Below are 20,692 nucleotides of genomic sequence, written 5' to 3' on the forward strand. Positions count from 1 at the left end.
CCTGCAATCCAAGATTCCAAATGGCACCTGAAGTCTTAAATTAAGACTCTAACTTCAGTAACTGCTTATTAAAGGGGCTTCCTACGCTTAATATTAACTTCTCAGAGTTAACACATATCTCATACATATCCACAGAACACACGCCTTTAAAAACAACTGCAGATAAGAGTCGCTTTAAAAAAAGAATAAGATACATATATGAAACTTTTAAAAATAAGGTTTATATCTGCAATGCCCCATGAGCTTAAGGCAGAAGCAGCTATAGTGAATCATAAACACATTTCCGACCCAGTTTCCAAGTCCTGCATTTTAACCCTCAGACTCTGCTTACAAAGCTCCTCTCTGTGCTGCGCCGTGAAGACTTTCCACAAGACGGGGGAGCATCTCTGAAGTCAGCGTGGCTCTTTGCCACCCGCTGTTACAAAGGCAGCCTCCCCGCCATTGCCGGGGGGACGGGAAGTAATTCTTGGTCCCCGGGAGCCCCACACTCGTCTCCACCCCGCCACCGCCTCCTGTGGCAGGAGAGCGTCACTTGCAGCTCTGGGAACACACTTCACGAGAGTCCTCCCCGAGCAGGGGGACGAAGACAGAGCTCAACACACTGGGGCCACGTCTGCGTTTTTACTCTGCAGGGACGGCATTTCAGACGCGGTCACACAAACGTCGCTGCGGCGCCTTCGCTGGCCGGACGGTGACCGTCCCGGGGCCCCGTGGACGCAGCGGGCGTGCCGTCACTCGGCCCCGGCTGGGCCCCTCACCTCCACCACCAGGATGCCGTCGTGACAGAGGGTGGCCGACAAGTCCCTGGTCTCCACGCCGGCAGGCAGCCGGTACTGCCGTGTGAAGCTCCTCGAGATGAAGCCGTGCTCATCCATCCTGGCTCCGTGCTGGGCCTTGATCAGCAGCCAGCCTTCGAAGGTCTGGATGATGATGTCCTCGGGGAGGAACTGCACCACGTCCAGCAGGACCTGGAAGCGCGCTCTGCCTTCCCGGGGCGGCGCCTCCGCCGGGGGGGCCGCGCCGGCTTTGCCCAGGTCCACGGTGGTCGGCCCCGGCAGCGCGTACAGAGCGTGGTCCAGCCTGCAGTCCTCCAGCCCCCGCGCCCGGAACTGCTCCTGGTAGCGCACCGGGGTCTCTATGAGGTGCCTGAGGACGGCCTGCGCCATGGCAGCGGCAGAAGCGGTGCGAGCGGCGTCCCTCTGGGCCGGGTCCGTCCGGACTGTCCGCCCCGCTGTCTCCCTCTGACCAGATGAGCAGCTGGAGCAGCTATTGGCTCACAGCCCCGAGCAGAAGCGGCCGCTGGGTGAGGCCCGAAAATCCCCCACATGCTCAGGCTCGTCTTGTCACACACGCTGACAGGGGACGGCTATTTATAGTGCGAGCTCCCCCGCCCCGGACAGGCCGCCGTCCTGATCTTGGGAGGAGAGGAGTCAGAGCCAGAGACGGCGTTCAAAAATACAAGTGCCCTGTCCTTGTGGGCAACAGTGGTCTCCGGCGCTGGGACTTCTTAGAACAGCCAGGACAGGTGGACTCGCCTCTCACCTGCCGGCGGGAGCTGAGGGTGCATGGATCTCTTTCCGGGCAAAGCTGGCAGAGACGAGCCCCCCCCAAAATGGGTGGGGGGTGAAGACACACACACAGCCAGATCGCAGACCCGTGACAAACCCGCAGCCCTCGGTCCTGTGTCTTTTACCTCTGCTTTTAATCGTTTGTCCTGAAGGGACATCGGAGCCACAACCTCTGAGCTTATTTCACTTGACTCATTAAAAATAGAATTGGATGACGGAGCTGGAGACGGGTCACAGCTCAGGGCTGGAGAATGCAGGATGGGAAACTTAGTGCTGTAAACAGAGTGCCCGGGGCGGGAAAAATGCGAAAGCCCGGAGCTCAGGATGGAAGCCTGGTGTGCTTTTTGTTTCTGTGGTGTGTAATACAAATACACACAAGAAGCTTTTGTGCATAGAAAGCTTCCTTTCCGTGGGTCAGTATTTTCTAGAATGGGGAGAGGAGGGAATACAGTTCCTTTGTTAACACAGCCATTTTCTTAGAATGAAAGAAGTTGCCTATAAAAACTTTAAACATCGGGAAACAGGAGGAACGATCTCCTTGGGCTCCTTTCTCACCCTAAAGACCCCTGCGGACATTGGGTGTGCGCTCAGGAGCACGCCCTGAAAACGCTTCTGTGGCCCGCACGTTGTCCGCCGGTGGCCCTCAGGGAAGAACGGGCACTTGTATGTGTTTCCATGTCTCTGGGAGCATAAACTATCGAGAGGTGTTTCCGCCGGCGCTGTGCTGAGTAGTAAGTCAGGCGCGGGACTCACGCCAGCACCAGAATAGGGACCGTTTTGTTTTAAAACAGGGAAAGTTACTGTCAAATGGAGTTGCTTTCCAGTCCCCCTGTCTGCACACACGCAAAGCCTCCCCCTCAGCAACATCCCCCTAGAGGGGCATTTGCTACAGCTGATGTGCCACATTGACACGTCGTCATCATCATCATCATCATCACGCCGAGTCCAGAGTTTACATGCGGTTCACCCTGGTGATGCACATTCTGTGGGTTTAGACACACGCACAGTAACATGTACCCGCCATACACCGTCACACGGAGTTGCGCTGCCCTGAACATCCCAACCCCTGCTCAAAAAACGGCTCCAAAAAATAAAGTCTGTTTAAAGAGCTAAATCTAAAATTGCTCTCAAAAACAAATTTCATTTAAAAAAACCCAGAAGGACAGCGTGAGGTGGGCAGAGCAAGGTCAGGGCGGGTCCTGCAGTTTCTTGCCCCCCGGACCCCCCGGGAAGGGCACGGCCTGAGCTGTCCAGGTGACCGAGGAGCCCCCCGTGTGTGACGCAGCACCAGGACTGTCCACTCCTGCCGTCGTCCCGACACGGCCCTTTGTGCAGAGCCCACACCTGCCCTCCCCCACATCCCTGCCTCCTTGGCGCGCCGCCCTTGGGAGAACTGCCTGGCTTCCCAGCCGGTCCCGGGCCCTGCTCTGCCCACGGTCCATCCTCCCCGGCGGAACCAGAGCAGCTCTTCTGCCTCCTGGTAGGGATCCTATCGCTCCCTCACTTTACAATCCCACCCGGAAGCTTCCGCCACAGGAATGAAACCCCAAATCCCTCTCACGGCCTTCAGGCCCCGGCCGCCTGGCATCTTCTCCACCAGGCACTTTCTCTCTAGGGCATTGATTGTGTCAAGTGACCAAGAAATGGGAGCGTTTCTGGTGGTCTCTCCAGACCATGAGCGGGCTGGACGCTCCCAGGGCCACTTGGAGTGACCAGCACCTTCAGCCCCTGTTCCCAGCGACTTGGAACCCTGGTGGTCACGCAGACAAGCCTCATCTCCTGGGGGGTGCAGGCAAGGAAGCCAGCGGGGTTTCAGGGCGCGGAGCACCCGGTCTCGAGCCCGGCAGGGGGTGTGTGGGTGCCTGCCACTGACGCTCGGGACAGGGCTCCTGCAGCTGAAATAGGACCAGTGCAAACACCTGCTCAGCCCAGGTAACTCCCACTCGGAGCTCGTTTCCACGACAGCACAGCTCTTCGCAGTTGCTAGGCAACGGAGCAAGGCATTACACACCAGCCTGGGACGTAGGGGGCGTGTAGATCGTCCCAGGGGCTGCGCTGAGCTGAAGAACTAGTTTCAGACGGGATGGGATGTTGGGGGGCGGCGGGGGGCTGAAAGCAAAGCAGGGGTTGGGGGGGCGTGTGCTCAGATTTTTGTGTGATGACTGCCCTCTGGTGGGAGAGACTGGAATTACACCGGCAACAGGTTAAAATTCTAAAGGAGCAATTCTCACTCCTCCTGACCTTTGACTCCATGTCCCAAGGAAAGGCCTCGCACCCTGAACCCACTTTACTCTTCGGTCTCGACCTTGCAGCTCTTAGGTCACTTGTCTCGGAGTGGGCCGTGGGGCGGGACTGGGAGATTTTCAAAGAATAAATCTTGAACCCTTGCTTCTGAGTGAAAACTATTGAGGATAAACTAGGCAGGTTCTCCACAAACACACGCAAAGGGGCATCGCAGCCGTGTGACTGGAGGAAGGGTTTTCTGGGACAGAAAGAGTTGAATTTGGATCCTCAGTCTGCCCTTCACTCCCCGCGTGGTCCAGGGCCAGTCACGGTCTCTCCCAGGCCTCCTTCCTTCTCTCCCGGAAAACGGGGGAACGCACGTGCCTCTTAGGGCTGTTTGGAGGGGCAGGAAAGAGGCATAAAATGCTTGAAATAAAACCCAGCGCGTCGGAAGCGTTTGATGACTGTTAGGTATTATCAGCTGCGTACACAAGGACTCTGAAGCCCTTTGCGGCACCATCGGCCCGGTTCCCTGCAGCAGGGGCTGCGTTACAAGGTGCAGCGTGCCGCGCTGCCCCCGTTTCTGTGAACGTTAACCAGGTCCTTAGGGAAGAGGAGACGTTACTGCGCGACTACCTCAGTCACTAATTCCGTGCAAACGCGGCTCAGACCACGCCAGGCCCGGGGAGGGATGCGCGCCATCGTCCTTGTGGCCAGGGCAGTCTTTGTCGGCTGCAGTCCCATGACTTTTATTTTCTTTTCCCACCATCTGCTTTAAGCCCTTCGGTGGCATTAACATGACTTCTTAGTGCTGAGCTACTGAGCTTGAGAAACTCAAAATTGCTTTTTTCACCTGAGGGAAATTCCAAGGAAATGCTTATGAGAGCCGCCCGTGGCTGGTTCTTGGGAGCTCACGCGTCACTGCTCCCCCAGCACCGCTTACCTGAAAGGCCAGCTAAGGTGGGAGGGTGCAGACGTGTAGACTTGGGGGGAGGGCAAGGGAACGGCCGGGCAGCAGGGGCGGACGCAGGAGCCGGGCTCCTAACGAGGAGCTCTGAAGCCGACGTGACGACCCTGGTGACCGATGTGAACCTCAGCCCTCGGCTAAGAACCAAACGAGGGACTGAACGAAATGTACGGGGTCACTTCCAAGTTTAAAGAGAGATGATCTAGATGGAAAGCAAAGGACGCACATAGGCGTGATGCCGATGGCATGCAGCCTGTGACCCCCAGGGCCACCTCTTTCCAGTCTGTGCACCACGGCCCTGAGCCCCAGTAAGCACCTCCCCATCCATTTCACAAAACCACCTGCTGCCTGGTCTCCAGCACCAACGCCTGGCGAAGGGTGGGGGCTTCCATGCAGGATGGTCCGAGGCCCCACCCTTGGGTGGGAGGAGTTGCGTCCTCCTTCCCTGTGAAGGACGGGAGTGTTGGACACCCACTCCGAGCATTTATCATGGTACGTGGCACAGGGCTTGTGCAGATTTAATTAAGTCCTTTTGTTTTGGGTTGAAAGGGCAGTGTCTTGTCTGGGCTGACTTCACCAGGCGCACAGCCGTACACAGCGGGCTCAGGGCAGAAAGCCAACAGCACTGTGAGCAGTCCAGGGGCGGGGCAGCCCCTACCTGCTGCAGCCTCAGTCCTCCCGCCTCAGGGAACTGAATTCTGTCCCAACCACGGGAGCTTGGAGAGGTTCCTAAGCCCCCGACCAGAACCACGGCCCTGAGCCCCAACCAGCCTCAATCTCAGGGGGCATGAGTTTACAGCAAGTCCCCTGCTTGGTGCTGGAGACTGGGAGAGGAGATGCACTGGCTAGGGCGGGCACGGTAGGGGGGGGACATGCTGAGTATGGAGAAGTGCCGCCTGTCCACCCCGGGGCTCTTCACAGGCCATCAGGAGGGTTGGCAGACAACACCACGCCAGGCCCAAACAAGGACAAGGGACCAGGCTGAGCAGCAGCTCTGGAAGGGAGTGTCCCCCAGCTGTGGAGACCCAAGGGGGCTCAGCGTATCACCAAAACGGCCTTTGGAGCCGAGAATGGAGGAAGCACCCAGGCCCGTGGCTGGGGGTTAGCATCTCCCTGTCCTGCACACCCCGCCGAGGTGTGGGCCTGCGTGCATGGTTGGCATGGAGGAAAGGGGTCCCCAGGGTCGGGGGTGTTATGCGGCAGGGACCCACGGGCAGAGACAGGATGGCTGCTGTCCAGTCTGGTGTCCGGTGCCCAGCCCAGGGCCGCAGCAGAGAGCGTGTGAAGTCTGCGGAGAGCGGCCTCAGCCACTGCTGCCCAGTGAGGGCCTGAGGACTTGCAGCTGAGAGTCGGCCCCCAGGCAGGTGACCCCGGCTCCAGGTGGTGACGGTGACAGGTGGGCAGAACAGGACGCAGCCCTGGGACCCAGCAGGCACAGGCTGGTGGCACGTGACACAGACGGGAAGTCACTGGGAGGAAGGCTCTCTGGGAAGGGGGTACCTGAGGATACCTGGAGCCTTTCCTAAGGGCAGGTGCAGGCAGCCTGCGGGAGGGGCCTTTGTGGGCTCAGGAGGAGACGCACACCCACGGGAGCCTCTATTTATGGGTCTGTCCCCATTTCCCTCCTTAGTTCAGTTGGTTTATTAGATTCCACACAGGAGTGAAACCACATGGTGTTTGTCTCTCTCTGACTGGCTTATGTCACTCCGCATAATGCTCTCCAGGCCCATCCATGCTGTCGCAAAGGGTAAACTTTTCCTTCTTTTTTACGGCCGAGTAGTATTCCACTGTGTAAATGCCCCACAGCTGTTTTATCCGCTCAGCTACTGACGGGCACAGGGCAGCTTCCATATCTTGGCGACTGTAAATAGCGCTGCAATGAACACAGGGTTTTGGGTTCCTTCGGATATGTTCCCAGAAATGGGATCTCTGGGTCAGAAGGCAACTCCATTTTTAATTTTTTGAGGTATCCCCATACTGCTTTCCACAGCGGCTGCCCCAGGCTGCGTTCCCACCAGCAGAGCACTAGGGTTCCCCTTTCTCCGCATCCTCGCCAGCACTTGATGTTTGTTGATTTGTTGATGATGGTCGTTCTGACCGGTGTGAGGAGGCATCTCACTGTGGTTTTAGTTTGCATCTCTCTGATGATCAGTGACGTTGAGAATCTTTTCATGTCTGTTGGCATCTGTCTGTCCTTTTTGAATAACTGTCTCTGCAGATCCTTTGCCCATATTTTAATTGTATTGTTTGTGTTTTTGGTGTCGAGTTTTGTAAGGTCTTTATAAATTTTAGATGTTAAGCCCTGTCAGATTTATCAGTCGATGTGTTCTCCCAGTTCTGTAGGTTGTCTGTTTATTTTGTTGATGATTTCCTTTGCTGTGCAAAAACTTGGTGGTTTGATGTAGTCTCATTTGTTTATTTTTTCTTTTGTTTCCCTTGCCTGGGGAGATAGAGCCGATAAAAACATTGCTGTGAGCCGCATCCGAGATTTTGCTGCCTATATTTTCTTCTGTGATTTTTATGTTTTTGGGTCTAACATTTAAGTCTTTGATCCAGTTTTAATTTATTCACATGTATGGTGTAATAAGGTGGTCTAGTTCAGTTTTTCTGCATGTGTCTGTCCAATTTTCCCAATACCATGTATTGAATAAACTATCCTTAGCCCGTTGTGTGTGCTTGCTTCCTCTGTTGAATATTAATTGGCTATAAAGGTGTGGGTTTATTTCTGGGCTCTCTATTTGTTCCACTGATCTATGTGTCTGTTCTTATGCCAGTACGATGCTGTTTTTTTCAAAGATTTTATTTAGTTAGTTTTAGAAAAAGGGGAAGAAAGGGAGAAAGAAAGGGCAAGAAGCATCAATGTGACTGGTTGCCTCTCGTGTGTCCCCAACCAGGAACCCGGCCTGCAACCCAGGAATGTGACCGAACTGGGAATCGAACCTGCATGCAGGCCGGCACTCAGTCCACTGAACCACACCAGCCAGGACCTGTCACCGTGCTGTTTTGATTACTATGGCCTTACAGTGTAGTTGGGTATTAGGTAGTGTGATTTCTCCAACTTTGTTCTTCTCTCTCAGAATTGCTGTTGCTATGTGGGGCCTTTTCTGGCTCCATATACATTTTGAAATATTTATTCTAGTTCTGTGAAATGCATCATTGGAATCTTAATAGTAATTGTGTTGAATCTATGGATCGCTTTGGGTAGTGTGGACATTTTAATGATGTTAATACTTCTCATCCATGAACACGGTATGTGCTTCCACTTATTTGTGTCTTCTTCAATTACTTTCTTCAGTGTCTTATAATTTTCTGTGTATAGGTTTTTTACATTGTGGGTTAGGTTTATTCCTAAGTATTTGAGGATCTTTGTAGCAATTGTGAATGGGATTGTTTTCTTAATTTCCCTTTTTTTTAGTTTGTTATTGGCATATAAAAACGCAACTGATTTCTGGATATTTATTTTGATCCCTAACGCTTTGCTGAGTTCATTTTTCAGTTCTAGTAGTTTCTTGGTGGAATCTTTGGGGTTCTCTGTGTACATTAACATGTCATCTGCAAATAATGACAGGTTTACTTCTTCCTTTCCAATTTGGATGCCTTTTATTTCTTTTGTTTTGTCTGACTGCTGTGGCTGGGACTTCCTGTACTATGTTGAGTAAGAGAGGGGACAGTGGACATCTCTGCCTTGTTCCCAGTCTTCAGGGGAATGCTTGTAGTTTTTGCCCATTGAGTATGATGCTGGCTGTGTGTTTGTCATGTATGGCCTTTATTATGTTTAGGTATGTTGCCTCTAATGCTAATTTGCTGCAAGTTTTATCATAAATGATTGCTGGATTTTATCGAATGTTTTCTCTGCATCTGATGATATGATCATGTGGTTTTTATCCTTCATTTTGTTTATGTGGTGAATCACATTTGTTGATTTATGAATGTTGTACCAACCTTGCATTCCCAGAATAAATCCCAGTTGATCATGGTGTACGATCTTTTTGATGCATTACTGTATTCGGTTTTCTAATATTTTGCTGAGGATTTCAGCATCTGTGTTCATCAGGAATATTGGCCTATAACTTTCTTTCTTTGTAGTATCTTTACCTGGTTTTGGAATTAAGATAATGCTGGCCTCGTAAAATGAGTTTGGGAGCCTCCCTCCTCCTGAGTTTTAAGAAATTGTTTGAGAAGGAGAGGGGTTAGTTCTTCTTGGGACGTTTGGTGAAATTCGCCTGTGAAGCCGTCTGGTCCAGGGCTTTGGTTTGTTGGGAGGTTCTTGATTTCTGCTTCAGTTTCGTTAGGTGTAATCTGTCTATTCAGACCCTCTGATTCTTCCTGATTATGTTTTGGAAGATTGTATGTTTCTAGGAGTTTATCCATTTTGTCCAGGTTGTCCAGTTTGTTCACGTACAATTGTTCATAGTATTTTCTTACAATCCTTTGCGTCTCTTTGGTGTCAGTTGTTAGTTCTCCTCTTTCATTCCTGGTTTTATTAATTCAGGTCCTCTCTCTTTTTTCCTTGATGGGTCTGGTTAGAGGGTTGTCAATCTTGGTATCTTTTCAAAGAACCAGCTCCTGGATTCATTGATCTTTTGTATTTCTTTTTTTTTTAGTCTATTTCATTTACTTCTGCTCTGATCTTCATTATTTCCTTCCTTCTACTGACCTTCGGTTTTGTTTGTTGTTCTTTTTCAAGTTCTTTTAAGTGTAAAGTTAGATTTTTTACTTGAGTTTTTTCTTGTTTGTTTGTTTGTTTTTTGAGATAGGCCTGTAGTGCTATGAACTTTCCTCTTAGGACGGCTTTCCCTGTGTCCCACGTACTTTGGGTTGTTGTGCCCTCATTTCCATTTGGTCACAGCAGCTTTTGACTTCTTCCTTGATCTCATTGTTGACCCACTCAGTGTTTAATAACAGGTTATTTAGCTTCCGGGTCTTTGCGTGTTTCCAGTGTTCTTCTTGCGATTGAATTCTAGTTGCATTGCCTTGTGGTCAGAGAAGGTGCTTGATATGATTTCAACCTTCTTAAATGTATTGAGACTTGTTTTGTGTCCTAACAAAATGTTCCATGTGCACTTGAAAAGTATATATGTTCTGCTGCTCTGGAGTGTAATGCTCAGAAGATACCAATTAAACCCATTAGATCTAGTGTGTTGTTTAAGGCCACAGTGGGAAGATCTACTCACTGAAGCCAGTGGGGTGTTAAAATCCCTGACTATGACTGTATTTCTGTTGATCTCTCCCTTTATGTCCATCAAGATTTGCTTCACATATTTAGGGGCTCCTGTCCTGGGTGTGTAAATGTTTATTGGATTTGTCCTCCTGTTGGATTGTCCCCTTTATCATTCTGTGGTGTCCTTTGTCTCTCACTATAGCCTTGGTTTTAAAATCTATTTTGTCAGATATAAGCACTGCTACCCCAGCTCTGTTTTCCTTTCTATTTGCATGAAATATCTTTTTCCAACCCTTTACTTTTAGTCTGTGTGTATCTTTCTATCTGAGGTGGGTCTCTTGGAGGCAGCATGTATAAGGGTCTTCTTTTCTTGCCCATTCTGCCCCCTGGGCTGGCATTTTGGTGTCCCGGTGACTCCCTCGGTCCCGCACAGGTACTTGCTGTGGGAGGAGCAGCTGCGTCCTGAGCGCCCAGGCGGGAAACCTCCCCACCGTTCACGGGTGTGACCTGGGCCTTTCTCTGTGGCCCCTCCCCTGTGGGGATGTTCCTCAGTGACGAACAAAGAGTGACGTGGCCATCCCCAGTGAAGGGTCCTCCTCGGTAAGACTGACACTAAGCAGCTGAAACGTCTGATGTCGCTGTGGCCACCACCTCGCCAGCTGGTGAGGTCTTCACAGTCGCTGGCAGACCACAGGAAGACCCGTGTGTGCTGAGACCGCCTGAGTGATGGGACGCGCTGAAAACCTGGGATGTCGTCTGTCTGCTCTCCGTCTGCCCTGTGTTGTAGGCCGTGTAGGCATGTTCTGTTGCTGTATAACCGGTCACCACAGCCTAGTGGTTTCAACAACACCCAGTTATGAACTTTATTATAGTTCGTAGCTCAGAAGCCCGGGTGGGCTGGCTGCTCTCTGCTCAGGGTCACATGCGGCCCCCATGGGATGGCTGCGGGGCCCTTCCGGGCAGGCTCTGGGGAGGCCCCAGTGCTCCCTCTTCCTTCCTGGCTGTCAGTCAGTGGGAGGCGTCCCTTGCTCAGTCATTGACAGGGGGCTGCCCCAAGGGGACCGTGACCTGGGCCCGGGGTTGCGCGGACCAGGAGGGCGCTCACGCTCCAGGCCGTTAGCTGACACTGTTTGCGCTTGGGCAGAGGGTCGGAGAGCCCAGCAGGGGGGTCCGAGCCAGGGGCGGGCGGGCGCAGACCGAGCACCAGGCCAGGCTTGCCGCCTGCTTTTTCACAGCCGTGGAAGCTAGAAATGGTGTGGCATTGCCAGTGGTTACACTTCAGATGATTATGGAAGTAATTCGGCTGCTTAGGCCACAGATGCGAAGCCGTTTACCTTCTGGCCTTTTACAGAAAGAATTTGGGGAACCCCAACCTCTAGCCAGAGCATAGTTGTCCGCTCAAGCCTGGGCGTCAGGAGAGAGGACGGGGTGCGGGTGGGGGTGGGGCTCTGATAACTGCGGAAGAGGAGAGATAGAAGACACCCCAAATCCTGGAATCACGATGGCAGGATGCGCCTAAAAACGAGACGGTTATTTACATCTCCCTGGAATGGAATACAGTTCTTAAAGTGTTTTGCTAACTTGTAAGAAAAAAATGCTCTTGTTTTAATTTGCATATCATTTGGTTACTAATAAAGTCAGAGTTGGATTTTTTCCTATGTTAACTTGAAGGTTAGAAATGACTGCCACAAATAAACTGAACAGATTTCTGAACCAAGAACAAAACAAAATGGTTACTATCCATAAAGCGAAAATCATCTATCAAATGGAACATGTATTAATCCCAACCAAAAACTGAGCAAATGTTCACTCTTCTAAAGGTGTTAATATTTGAAAACCAGCACCAGTTCAGAGCGGAGCTCCCGAGCTCAGGACTTCGTGGCCGGGCAGGTTGAAGTCCTCAGGGTGGCGTCCCCTACACTCGCTGCCTGGCTTCTTCTCTGTCACTGTGGCGAAACCCAACAATCGTATTCCCGAGACTCACATTATCAAGGAAGCAAGAAAAAGCTTTATAGAGAAAACACAGTCAAGACTACTGAGTTTAGATGTGCAATAAGGACGGCTTATTATTATTTAAATTTACAATAAGGGTGTTGTTTTCTGGAAGAAATTACAGGACATTTGACAAAGATTTGCGCTTCGTTAGGGCGCATCTCTCTGACTGCGTCCAGCTCCAGTTCCGGAGGAAAACCCCCGTGAGGATGGAAACGTGACCCTAAGTGCCGTGCTCCACTAAAAGAAACTCCTTTGAGAACCAGGTGGCCTCAGGCCCACGTCGGGACATTCACAGATGATGTACATGTGGTGTTCTTCTGTCTGTTCACCATCGAGCTCTACAGAGGCCGCTCAGAAGGACCGGGTATGTGGCGCGGTGAGCTGGGTGTCGACCCACAAAGCGAGGGGTCACTGGCTCGACTCCCTGTCAGGGCCCAGGCCTGGGCTGCGGGTTCAGTCCCCGGCTGGGGTGTGCAGAAGGCAACCAATCGATGTTTCTCTCCCTCTCCTTCTCCCTCCCTTCCCCTCCTTGTAAAAATAAGTGAGTAAAATCTCAAAAAATAAATTACCTAAGAACAAAACTGGAAAGTCTCCTGCTGGCAACACTGAGCCATTCTGAGCCAAAAGGAATAACATCAGTGCTTAACCGTCAAGGCATGACACGTTGGCAGTTTGCGGTGAGACCCAGGGAGGACCGGTCAGAATCTCAGTCCACCAGGTCACCCCCTCTCCCCCCTCACGTCTCTAGAAACAAACCAACGCCTCAGCTGTCCCCCACAAGCCACGTTTCCGCTTCTCCGGGAACCAACCAGGTCAAGTTCTGCACAGAAGGAATCCCAGCTGGTAAGTACGGACGGTGCTGGAAACTTAGAAAGTCACCCCTTTTCCGGCTCAACAGAGCAGAGTATTTAGAGAAGGATTCACGGTAGATAAAATCACCCAGTGCCAAACCGCAGGGGACCTTCCAGTGGAGAATCCAGGGCCCCCTCCTAATGCGCCCATCAATCCTAACGTCACTAAAATGAGACCTGGGTGTCGTGCTTCAGAATGCGAGGCCGAAGGAGCCGTAAAGCTCCCTCTATGGGGTAATCTCACCAATCGCCTTGACCTTGAGTCTGATCAGGCTCCAAGGTCCAACACCCGGTTTACAGATAACGAATGTGAAGAACAGCAGGGCCCCACCAAAGCGTCACGACGAAGCAGCCAGGGTGACAGAAAATGCAGGCCGTCCCATGATGTAAAGGGCTGCTCGCTCCCACAGGTGGACTGTGTGGAAATGGGCAGGAAGCTCTGGGGCACAAGCTGTAGTGGACGTAACAACCGGTGCCACGTACGGGCCTTGGTTACATCCTGACGTGAACAACCGGCTAAAAATGGCGGCGGAGACATCAAAAACTTCTCACGGGGGCTGGGGTTTAGGTGACACTGAACACCCGCTGTGACGTTTGCTAGGTCCGACCGGGACGCGGTGGTGGCATGAGGAGGAAAACCAGTGCTCAGTTAGGAAAGCCCATTCAGGGGGGGCTGCCGTCCAGGCTGGGGCCTCTCAAGAACAGGGCGGGGATCGTGCCGGTTTCCCAGTGCCCCCGTTGCTGCGTCGGAAGGGACCTTCAATCCAGGCCGTGAGAACGTGACACAGAAGCTAAGGTGGCGAACACGTGATTGTGGCCAATGCAGCTCTCTTACTTGTAGGGAGAGTCTTCGGAATACCTGAAGACGTTAGGAAAAAACGTGTGTGTCCACCCAAGGAGGATGGTCAGCGGGGATCTGGGCTTTGGAATCACAGCACCAGCCCCTAAGGCTGCCACTACCGTGAGCTATCCGGGGAGCGGGGGCGCAGGTGGACATGCTCTGAGGGGGCCGGTCGCCTGTGCTGATGCAGGTGTGCTGTGCTGGCAGGGAAGGCCGGGGTCCTTCGTCCCCAGGCGGAAGTCTGAGCCCTGAACGCCGGCCGTGAAGGACCCGCCGTGAGGCCAGGGGCAAACGCTGACAGAGAGGCCGATGGGCTAGTGCTTCTGTCTGCGTTGTTCAGGGCATGTAGTCCCCAATCCCACTTTCCTAGCATCGGCCCTGTTTCTCCCATACGGCCTGTCATATCCGGTTCACTGTGTTGCCAACTGTAAGGCTTCGTAAGGGACACATAGGACGTGACACAAAAGTAACTGTCTGCCTGAGCGGCAGGTGGACCCCTTGCCAGAAACCTGATGTTGGACAGATCACTCAACTTCCCTGCCTGCCTGGTGTTTTAAGCTCGCAGGTGGGAACGCCCCCAGGCTCGGAGGTGCGCTCAGGCAGCCTGTGGGAAGCACCCAGCGCGCATCCAGCCCACGGGAGGCGCTCAGGAGACAGCGGCTGTGCCCACCCACGCACAGTGCAGACCGCCCACCTGCCACAGCTCAGCCAGGCAGCTCAGAAGTCACCGGGCCAACGGGACGGCAGAACCCCGACGTGATCACTCAGCGACCTGCCCCGTGGCCTCCCCTTCAGCTCTGCCAACCGCAGGGACACACGCAGCTCTCCTGTTCCCGCCTCTGGGTGCAGGTGAAATCCAAGGTGGAGCCGCACCCTGAACCAGTGTCAGAGACAAGGAGCTGAGGTCAGGAACCGTGAGTCCGTGCTTCTGTGTGGAACTCAGGCCGTGCCATCTGGTGTGTTGAGAAGCAGCCCCGGGAGCCCACCCGTGGCTCTTCCAGGCCCCCAAGGCCATCAGTGCCTAACGGAGGCCTGGCGTAGCCCCCAGGGGAGCTCCACCTTCAGAGTCCGGTGGCCGGACCTCAGTCTCCACCCCATCCCCTGCGCCTGCCCCTCCTTGCTGCTGGCGACAGGCACTCCGTCAGAGGGGACCCCGGTGGGGATCCTCCCGCAGCAAGTTCTTCCGCCTGAGGATGCAGGCGTGCAGGGAAGCTGGCCAGGAACTCCAGGAGCCCGTGGGTCCAAATCCTGTGTGGCTGTCCCACATCCTTCGGGCAGACGTGAGGGGAGGTCAGAAACAGCACCCCACGGGACACAGCGCTCTCGGCCTGTGCTCGCGGTGCTCCCCTGGGAGCCAGGGGGGTGTCTGGGCTTCCCGGGGGGCTCCTCGGGGTCATCCTGTCTCTCCGCCTTGTTGCCTAGCAACAGAGCAGCCCGCTGAGCATCCATGGGGCCGCTCAGTCCCCGACCCAGGGCCCGGTCCCACCACGGTCCTTCCCGAGCCAATGGCACAGTCAGGGAGAAAGAGGGAGAAGACACGCTGTGTGGAAGGTCCGAGAAAGGACATAAGGGTAGGAAGGGGCTCAGGAAACACCAAGGGGCGCCTTCATACCCAGGAGTGCCTCCCAGTGACATCACTGCCACCTCTTTCTGAAGAGGCACAGCACTGTCTAGAAACACCCAGGGAAGGCTGCTGCGGGGGGGGGGCTGGGACGACAGGGAGGGGCCGGCACATGCAAACTGCCAACGATAAGCTAGAGGGGCTGTGGGGGTGCAGGGGACAGCCTGGTGGCCGCAGCTGGCAAGAAGGCAGCGGTGACTGGAAAGCTGCTCAGAGGAAAGAACAGCAGGAGTTTACCTGGAAAGAAGTCACGTTTTTGTTGTGGAAGTCCGGCCCTTAGGGATTCCGTCCCCCGTCAGAATGCGTGATCTGCGTGGGCAGCGAGTTTGTGACCAACTGTGGTAGCCTTGGGGTCATCTGGGTTTTTCTCAGCCTGCCCCGCTGCCCCTACTTTCCCCAGTGGGGTTTGAACCAGAGCCGAGGGCTGGCCTCCCTGCGGAAGGGACTGCGACCCACACCGCTCTCCTGCCAGGCCGGTGATGGGCCCACGGGACACGCAGCGCTCCAACGCGTCCTCGTGCCCCCAGCCTTGTCTCACCCGCGGGCGGCCTGAGAACCGGTGCCGGCGTGTTCGAGAAAGGGGGGCTGGGAAACGGGACAGCCCGGGCCCCCGAAAGGGAGCAGAGCACAGCCGTCCGGGGCACGGCCCAGCGAGCTCTCGGCAGGAGAAGGGACAGGGGACAGGGACGGGCGGTGTCCCCCGGGCGGCGGGGCGGAGAGGGGGCGAGGTGGTGAGTGGCGGCTGTGTCTGTACGTGTTCGGGGTGGGTCCTTTAAGAGCGCCTGGCTCTCCCCTCCGTCCTCTTGCAGAGGACGGGGCCAAAGGCCACATCAAAATTCACGCAAGAGCTGGCAGGGGAGCTGGGGGGGAAGGGGGGGGGTTGGCCGCCGCAGACCAGGCACGGGGGCCAGGGTCCCCAGCAGCGCAGTCACTGCGCATGGTGCCGGGGGGCACTGGAACTCTCGGGGGGATGACTTCCTAAACCGTGAGGTCCTCTGCCCACTGTGCTGCACGCCTGAAGCCGATGTGAAATAATACTGACTGTTGCCTGCCATTGAAAAACAGAATTCTAAAATTGCCAAAAAAATTCACATAAGAGCGTCAAAACAGACAAAACGTGGACAAACAGAAGTTATGAGTGGCCCTTTTCATCCCGAATGTCTGCAGCCCACTGGGGTGTTTTAAAGATACTTTCACCGAAACCTTGAAAGAACAGAATTTCTACCCGCTCACGAGGCTCTTCTTTCAAAACCCGAAAGGGAATTGAGAAAGATCCTGGCTCCAAGGTCTGGATAAACTGAATTCTAAGAATATTCATATTGCTCAAATTAAAGCCAGGCCAACGCCAAAGTCCTATGAAAAACTCGATGCCTTTTCTTTCTGAATTAAATCTAAGCAATGAAATCAGGGAGAATTCAAGCGGATTTTGCCTGTTGAGAATGACCCTAGAGGGGTCTGTTGGGAGCGCGGCCAGGCTCCTCTCACTGCCACCACGAGGGTCACATGGAAGGGAAAGGAGGGGCCCCCTTTGCTCCTTTGGGCATCAGAGGGCGTGTCCTGAAAATACAGACGGACGTGAACAATCCAAGCCAATTTAAAAATTGCTCTTTTGTGACTTTCGTGGTATACAAATATGACGAAAGGCTCAGGGCTGTGTCGTGATTACCCATAGCTGTATTAAAAAGTCCTCCAAACTTGAAGAACTTGCAGCGGCACTTATGACCGGGAACCCAGCCGTGAGCCCGGCGGACGGTCCTGACCGGGCCGGCTCCCAGCACGCTGTGCGCCAGGGCTGAGGACGTCTGCAGGCTCCCCTGCGGCCGGAGAATCTACTCCCAGGCTCGTCCGCGTGGCTGGGCACGGGCCTCAGCCCCCGGTCACTGGGGTTCTCCACGGGGCTGTCCATTGTGTGGTGGCCGGCTCCCCCCAGCTTGGGTGACGGAAGAGGGAGCGCGAGAGAGAAGCCGCCGTGCCTTTTGTAAGCTCACCTGGGGAGGGACACACCGTCACTTCTGCCACGTTCTGTTGGCCACACCAATGAATTCCGATGAGCTGTGGGAGGGACTCTACAAGGGTCCCCGGCACCCCAGGAGGAGACTGCCTTGGGGTCTGGCTGTCACAGTCTGCCCGACGGGCCCCCACAGCTCAGGACTCCCAGCAGGAAGGGCACTCGCCCCATCCCAAGGTCGCGAAAGTTCTCATCTCATTACAGCATTGAAGTCATTTCCTGCGAACTTTCCACCTGCTTCCCTTCTTGTCTTGACCGATGGCCTCAAGCACAATTTTCTCCATTTTCTTTGTCAAAATTAATTGTACATGAGGCATGATATATTCAGCTTGGTGTGTGTCCATGGACTTGCATCTCAGAAGTAGGTTAATAGGTTTACCCTACAGAGAAAGAGTAAGACAATCAATTGACAATATACTCACATTCTAACAGCGCCATCAAAGAAATCAGAAAATGTCCAAAACAGCAAACATCTGGCCGGTCGCCCCCTGCCCTGGGCACCCCCTGGCCCTCTCACTGCCTGGGGTTGAGGGGGGGCTCCATGAACCCCCCACTCTCCTGTCCTCGGGCTTCCCACTGGGTTCCTCTGCCTGCAGTGAGGAAGGGGGTTTCCAGTCCGCCCTCGGGGCCACCTGGATGGCCTGCATTCCTCCAGGAAGGACGCTGGTCCGAGTGACCTTTCCCCAGGGTTCAGGAGTTTCCCCCTCCCCCCCTTCAGCCTGGGGGCAGTGATGGCTTCAGAGTTATGCGCTATCCCATGGATCTCTGCACCCTGTCCGCACCTTGTAAACAGCCCCTAATTTCTACCTGCTTGAGTTTCCCTAATGCGAGCACATGCCAGGACCACCCATGAACACCCACGGAGGTGCGGCTTGCTGCTTCGCTTGGTTGGAGCCAGCCCAGGTGACCTCGCTTGAGGCTCATGTTACCCTTCTAGAAGTCGGTGACTGCCTGCCCTTCCTGCTGTTGCCCCGGACAGCAGGCCCACACCCCTCCTCTTGGTTTAAACACGCTACACCCCACCTTCCGGCTCTCAGGCGTCCTGCTCTGCAGGTAGACCAAGTGGCCTGAGGTGCGATTCCTGTCCCTGAAATTGCTGCTGGTTTCGGCAATGTCCTCCCTTAGACTAGGCCTTTATTCCAACAGGAGAGAAACGATTTCTGAGTGTGAGGAACACTCACAATAAAGACGGGGACACAGGACCTGAGCAGCAAAGCGAGGCGTTTATTCACGAGTCTGCGGAGCCGGGCGCACCCTCACAGTTAGGAGAATGTGCGCGCCAAGTAGACAAAGGAAACTGGGTTTATAGTAATGCGATCAGCTCCCCCTCCCCTCTCCTTCTCCCCCATTTCTCCATGACTGGTCACTCCGGAGTTATAGTCTAAGGCGATTATCTAAATGCCCCTGTTGTGATCTGTAAATATGCTAATGCTGTCAACTCCCTTCTCCCAATTTCCCTTTGTCTGGTGATGACTATCTTTCTACTGGTTTGGGAGTCACTATTTTCTCGTTCCTTACATGAGCAAAGATCAAGCTGGCAGTCTAAGACATTTATCTTAAAGGAGTTTCAGGTAAGTTTTCTATTTTGGCAGCTAGCTGGCACCACGCTTGGTTTGAGAAAGGGGAAGATAAAATCCATCTAGAGTCTGGATTCTAGAATAGCAATTCTCCAGGTGTGTGGGGTGGTGGTGGAAGGCAGTTCAGAAATTGTGGGGAGCCTCTGATTGCGGGCCCCCTGCCTGTGGTGAGAGGCCCACCAGAGGATGAACCCAGAGGGGTCCCCACAGCACTCACGTTGCTGAACAGACCTGCTTGCCATTGTCTTGACAAAGGACTTGCCTTTCCTTTCACAGGAAGGAAGCAAGGGAGGGAGGAAGGGTATTGTGTGGGTCCTGAAGTTCCCTGGAATGCTAATGTAACAGTGGGGGAGGGATGTCCAAATTCCCCACAGTGCAAGTTTTTGGGAGAGGGGGAGGGAGATCCTCGTCGTCCTCGTCGGCAGCCGTCCGTCTCTCGAGACGATGGTGTAGCTTCTTAAGAGTCTATCTGCACCGCCGAGAATGGCTGTGCAGTCCGACTCGGGAGTGACACGGTATCTGTCTCCTCCCGTGTTGAGTCGACATCTTGCGATGACGCTGGAGTGTCCTCTCCAGTGGAGCTGAAGCTACAGAGCCTGGGCAGGGTGATATGGAGGGTCTGCTGTTGCCCATGCAGTAGACCCCCCCTCTCTTCGCAGCTGAAGGGTCCAAGGGAAAGATGGAGTCGATACAGCTTGGCTTCAGGTGCGCCGCAGGAGTTGCCGGTGTGGACTACAACGTCGAACCGCCTTAGGGACTCCGGCTCCGGATTTTCTGTCGGGGTTTACTCCCTTAGCCCTTCCCCTGAAGAGGTATGCCGCAAGGCAGCGGAGGTTTTTTGGAGTCAGAGTTTTCCTTCTCTGATGTGCCCTGACTGGAAGATCGAACCAGCGACACTTACTTAGCTCGCAGGCCGACGCTCAATCCACTGAGCCAAACCAGCCAGGGCGGGGAGGGAGATAATACAGCTTTTAAGGTACTTTGCATACCCATGGCCGGCTGGGCCTGGTAAAAGGGGGAAGGATACCTTTTGAGATACTTTGCATATCAATGACAAGGGGACAGCCCAGCCTTTCCTGAAGGAGAGGGAAGAGCCAGAAGGAAAAGAGCAGCTGGAAGGAAGGGGCAGAGCCCTAAGGGAGGGGCCATGCGGTTAGAAAGGATAAAGCCAGCTGTGAGAAGAGGCAGGATGGGAGGAGCAGACTGGAGAGCGGGATGGAGCTGCAGGTGCAGCAGCCGTGGGAGAAGCGGCAGCTGTGGGAGAAGCGGCAGCCGTGGGAGAAGCGGCAGCCGTGGGAGAAGCGGCAGCCGTGCAGTTTGCAATCAGGTCCCGGCCACGCGGCCTGGGCGGGTAGGAAGGCAGGCACGCTGCTGCTGTGACCGTGCGGCTCCAGCTGGCTCCGAAGCCACCGGGGTCTCCTCCGCCGTGCAGACCCGGACTCTCTGGACTCCCGGAAGTCGGGACTAGGGAGAGGACACTCTCTTAGCACCCGTGCCTTCCCGGGGCTTCACCATGGTCCAGGGCAACAGGGCACGTGATTTCCTGGACCGTTGTACGGAGGCTGATGACTCTGAACCCCAGATCCTGAGGGAGGCAGCTGACAGATAAGGGGTGGGGGACCTCTGGGCTTGGTTTTGGTTTGTAGCCTTTTGGGGAGCCAGGGAAGTGCTGGGTGTCAGGAAAACACGACTCTGCGCTCGCAGCACCCCGCCCCCCTCCCCCCAGTGGGAATACGGTAAATAAAGGCCTGTTTTTCTCGACACTCATCGCTGGGTCACGCACCACGGCGCCGGTGGACGAGCGGCGCCGGTGGATGAGCCCCGCTGCTCGGTAACACAGCTGCCGCATAACTCAACGGGCTGCCATACACGTCTTGTTT

At 54.3% G+C, this 20,692-nt stretch overlaps 1 protein-coding gene across 1 annotated transcript; it reads right to left on the bottom strand.

The window, feature by feature from the left end:
- Window positions 1-646: 646 nt before the first annotated feature.
- On the bottom strand, window positions 647-1,386 carry HSPB3 (heat shock protein family B (small) member 3). Its single transcript, XM_090278857.1, has one exon. The coding sequence runs from the start codon at window positions 1,164-1,166 to the stop codon at window positions 732-734; it is 435 nt and encodes a 144-aa protein (XP_090134983.1). The 5' UTR covers window positions 1,167-1,386; the 3' UTR covers window positions 647-731.
- Between the last annotated feature and the right edge of the window lie 19,306 nt (window positions 1,387-20,692).

The sequence above is a fragment of the Furipterus horrens genome, unplaced genomic scaffold, assembly GCF_987537825.1.
Source record: "Furipterus horrens unplaced genomic scaffold, mFurHor1.1.pri manual_scaffold_5, whole genome shotgun sequence".
NCBI classification, from domain to species: Eukaryota; Metazoa; Chordata; class Mammalia; order Chiroptera; family Furipteridae; genus Furipterus; species Furipterus horrens.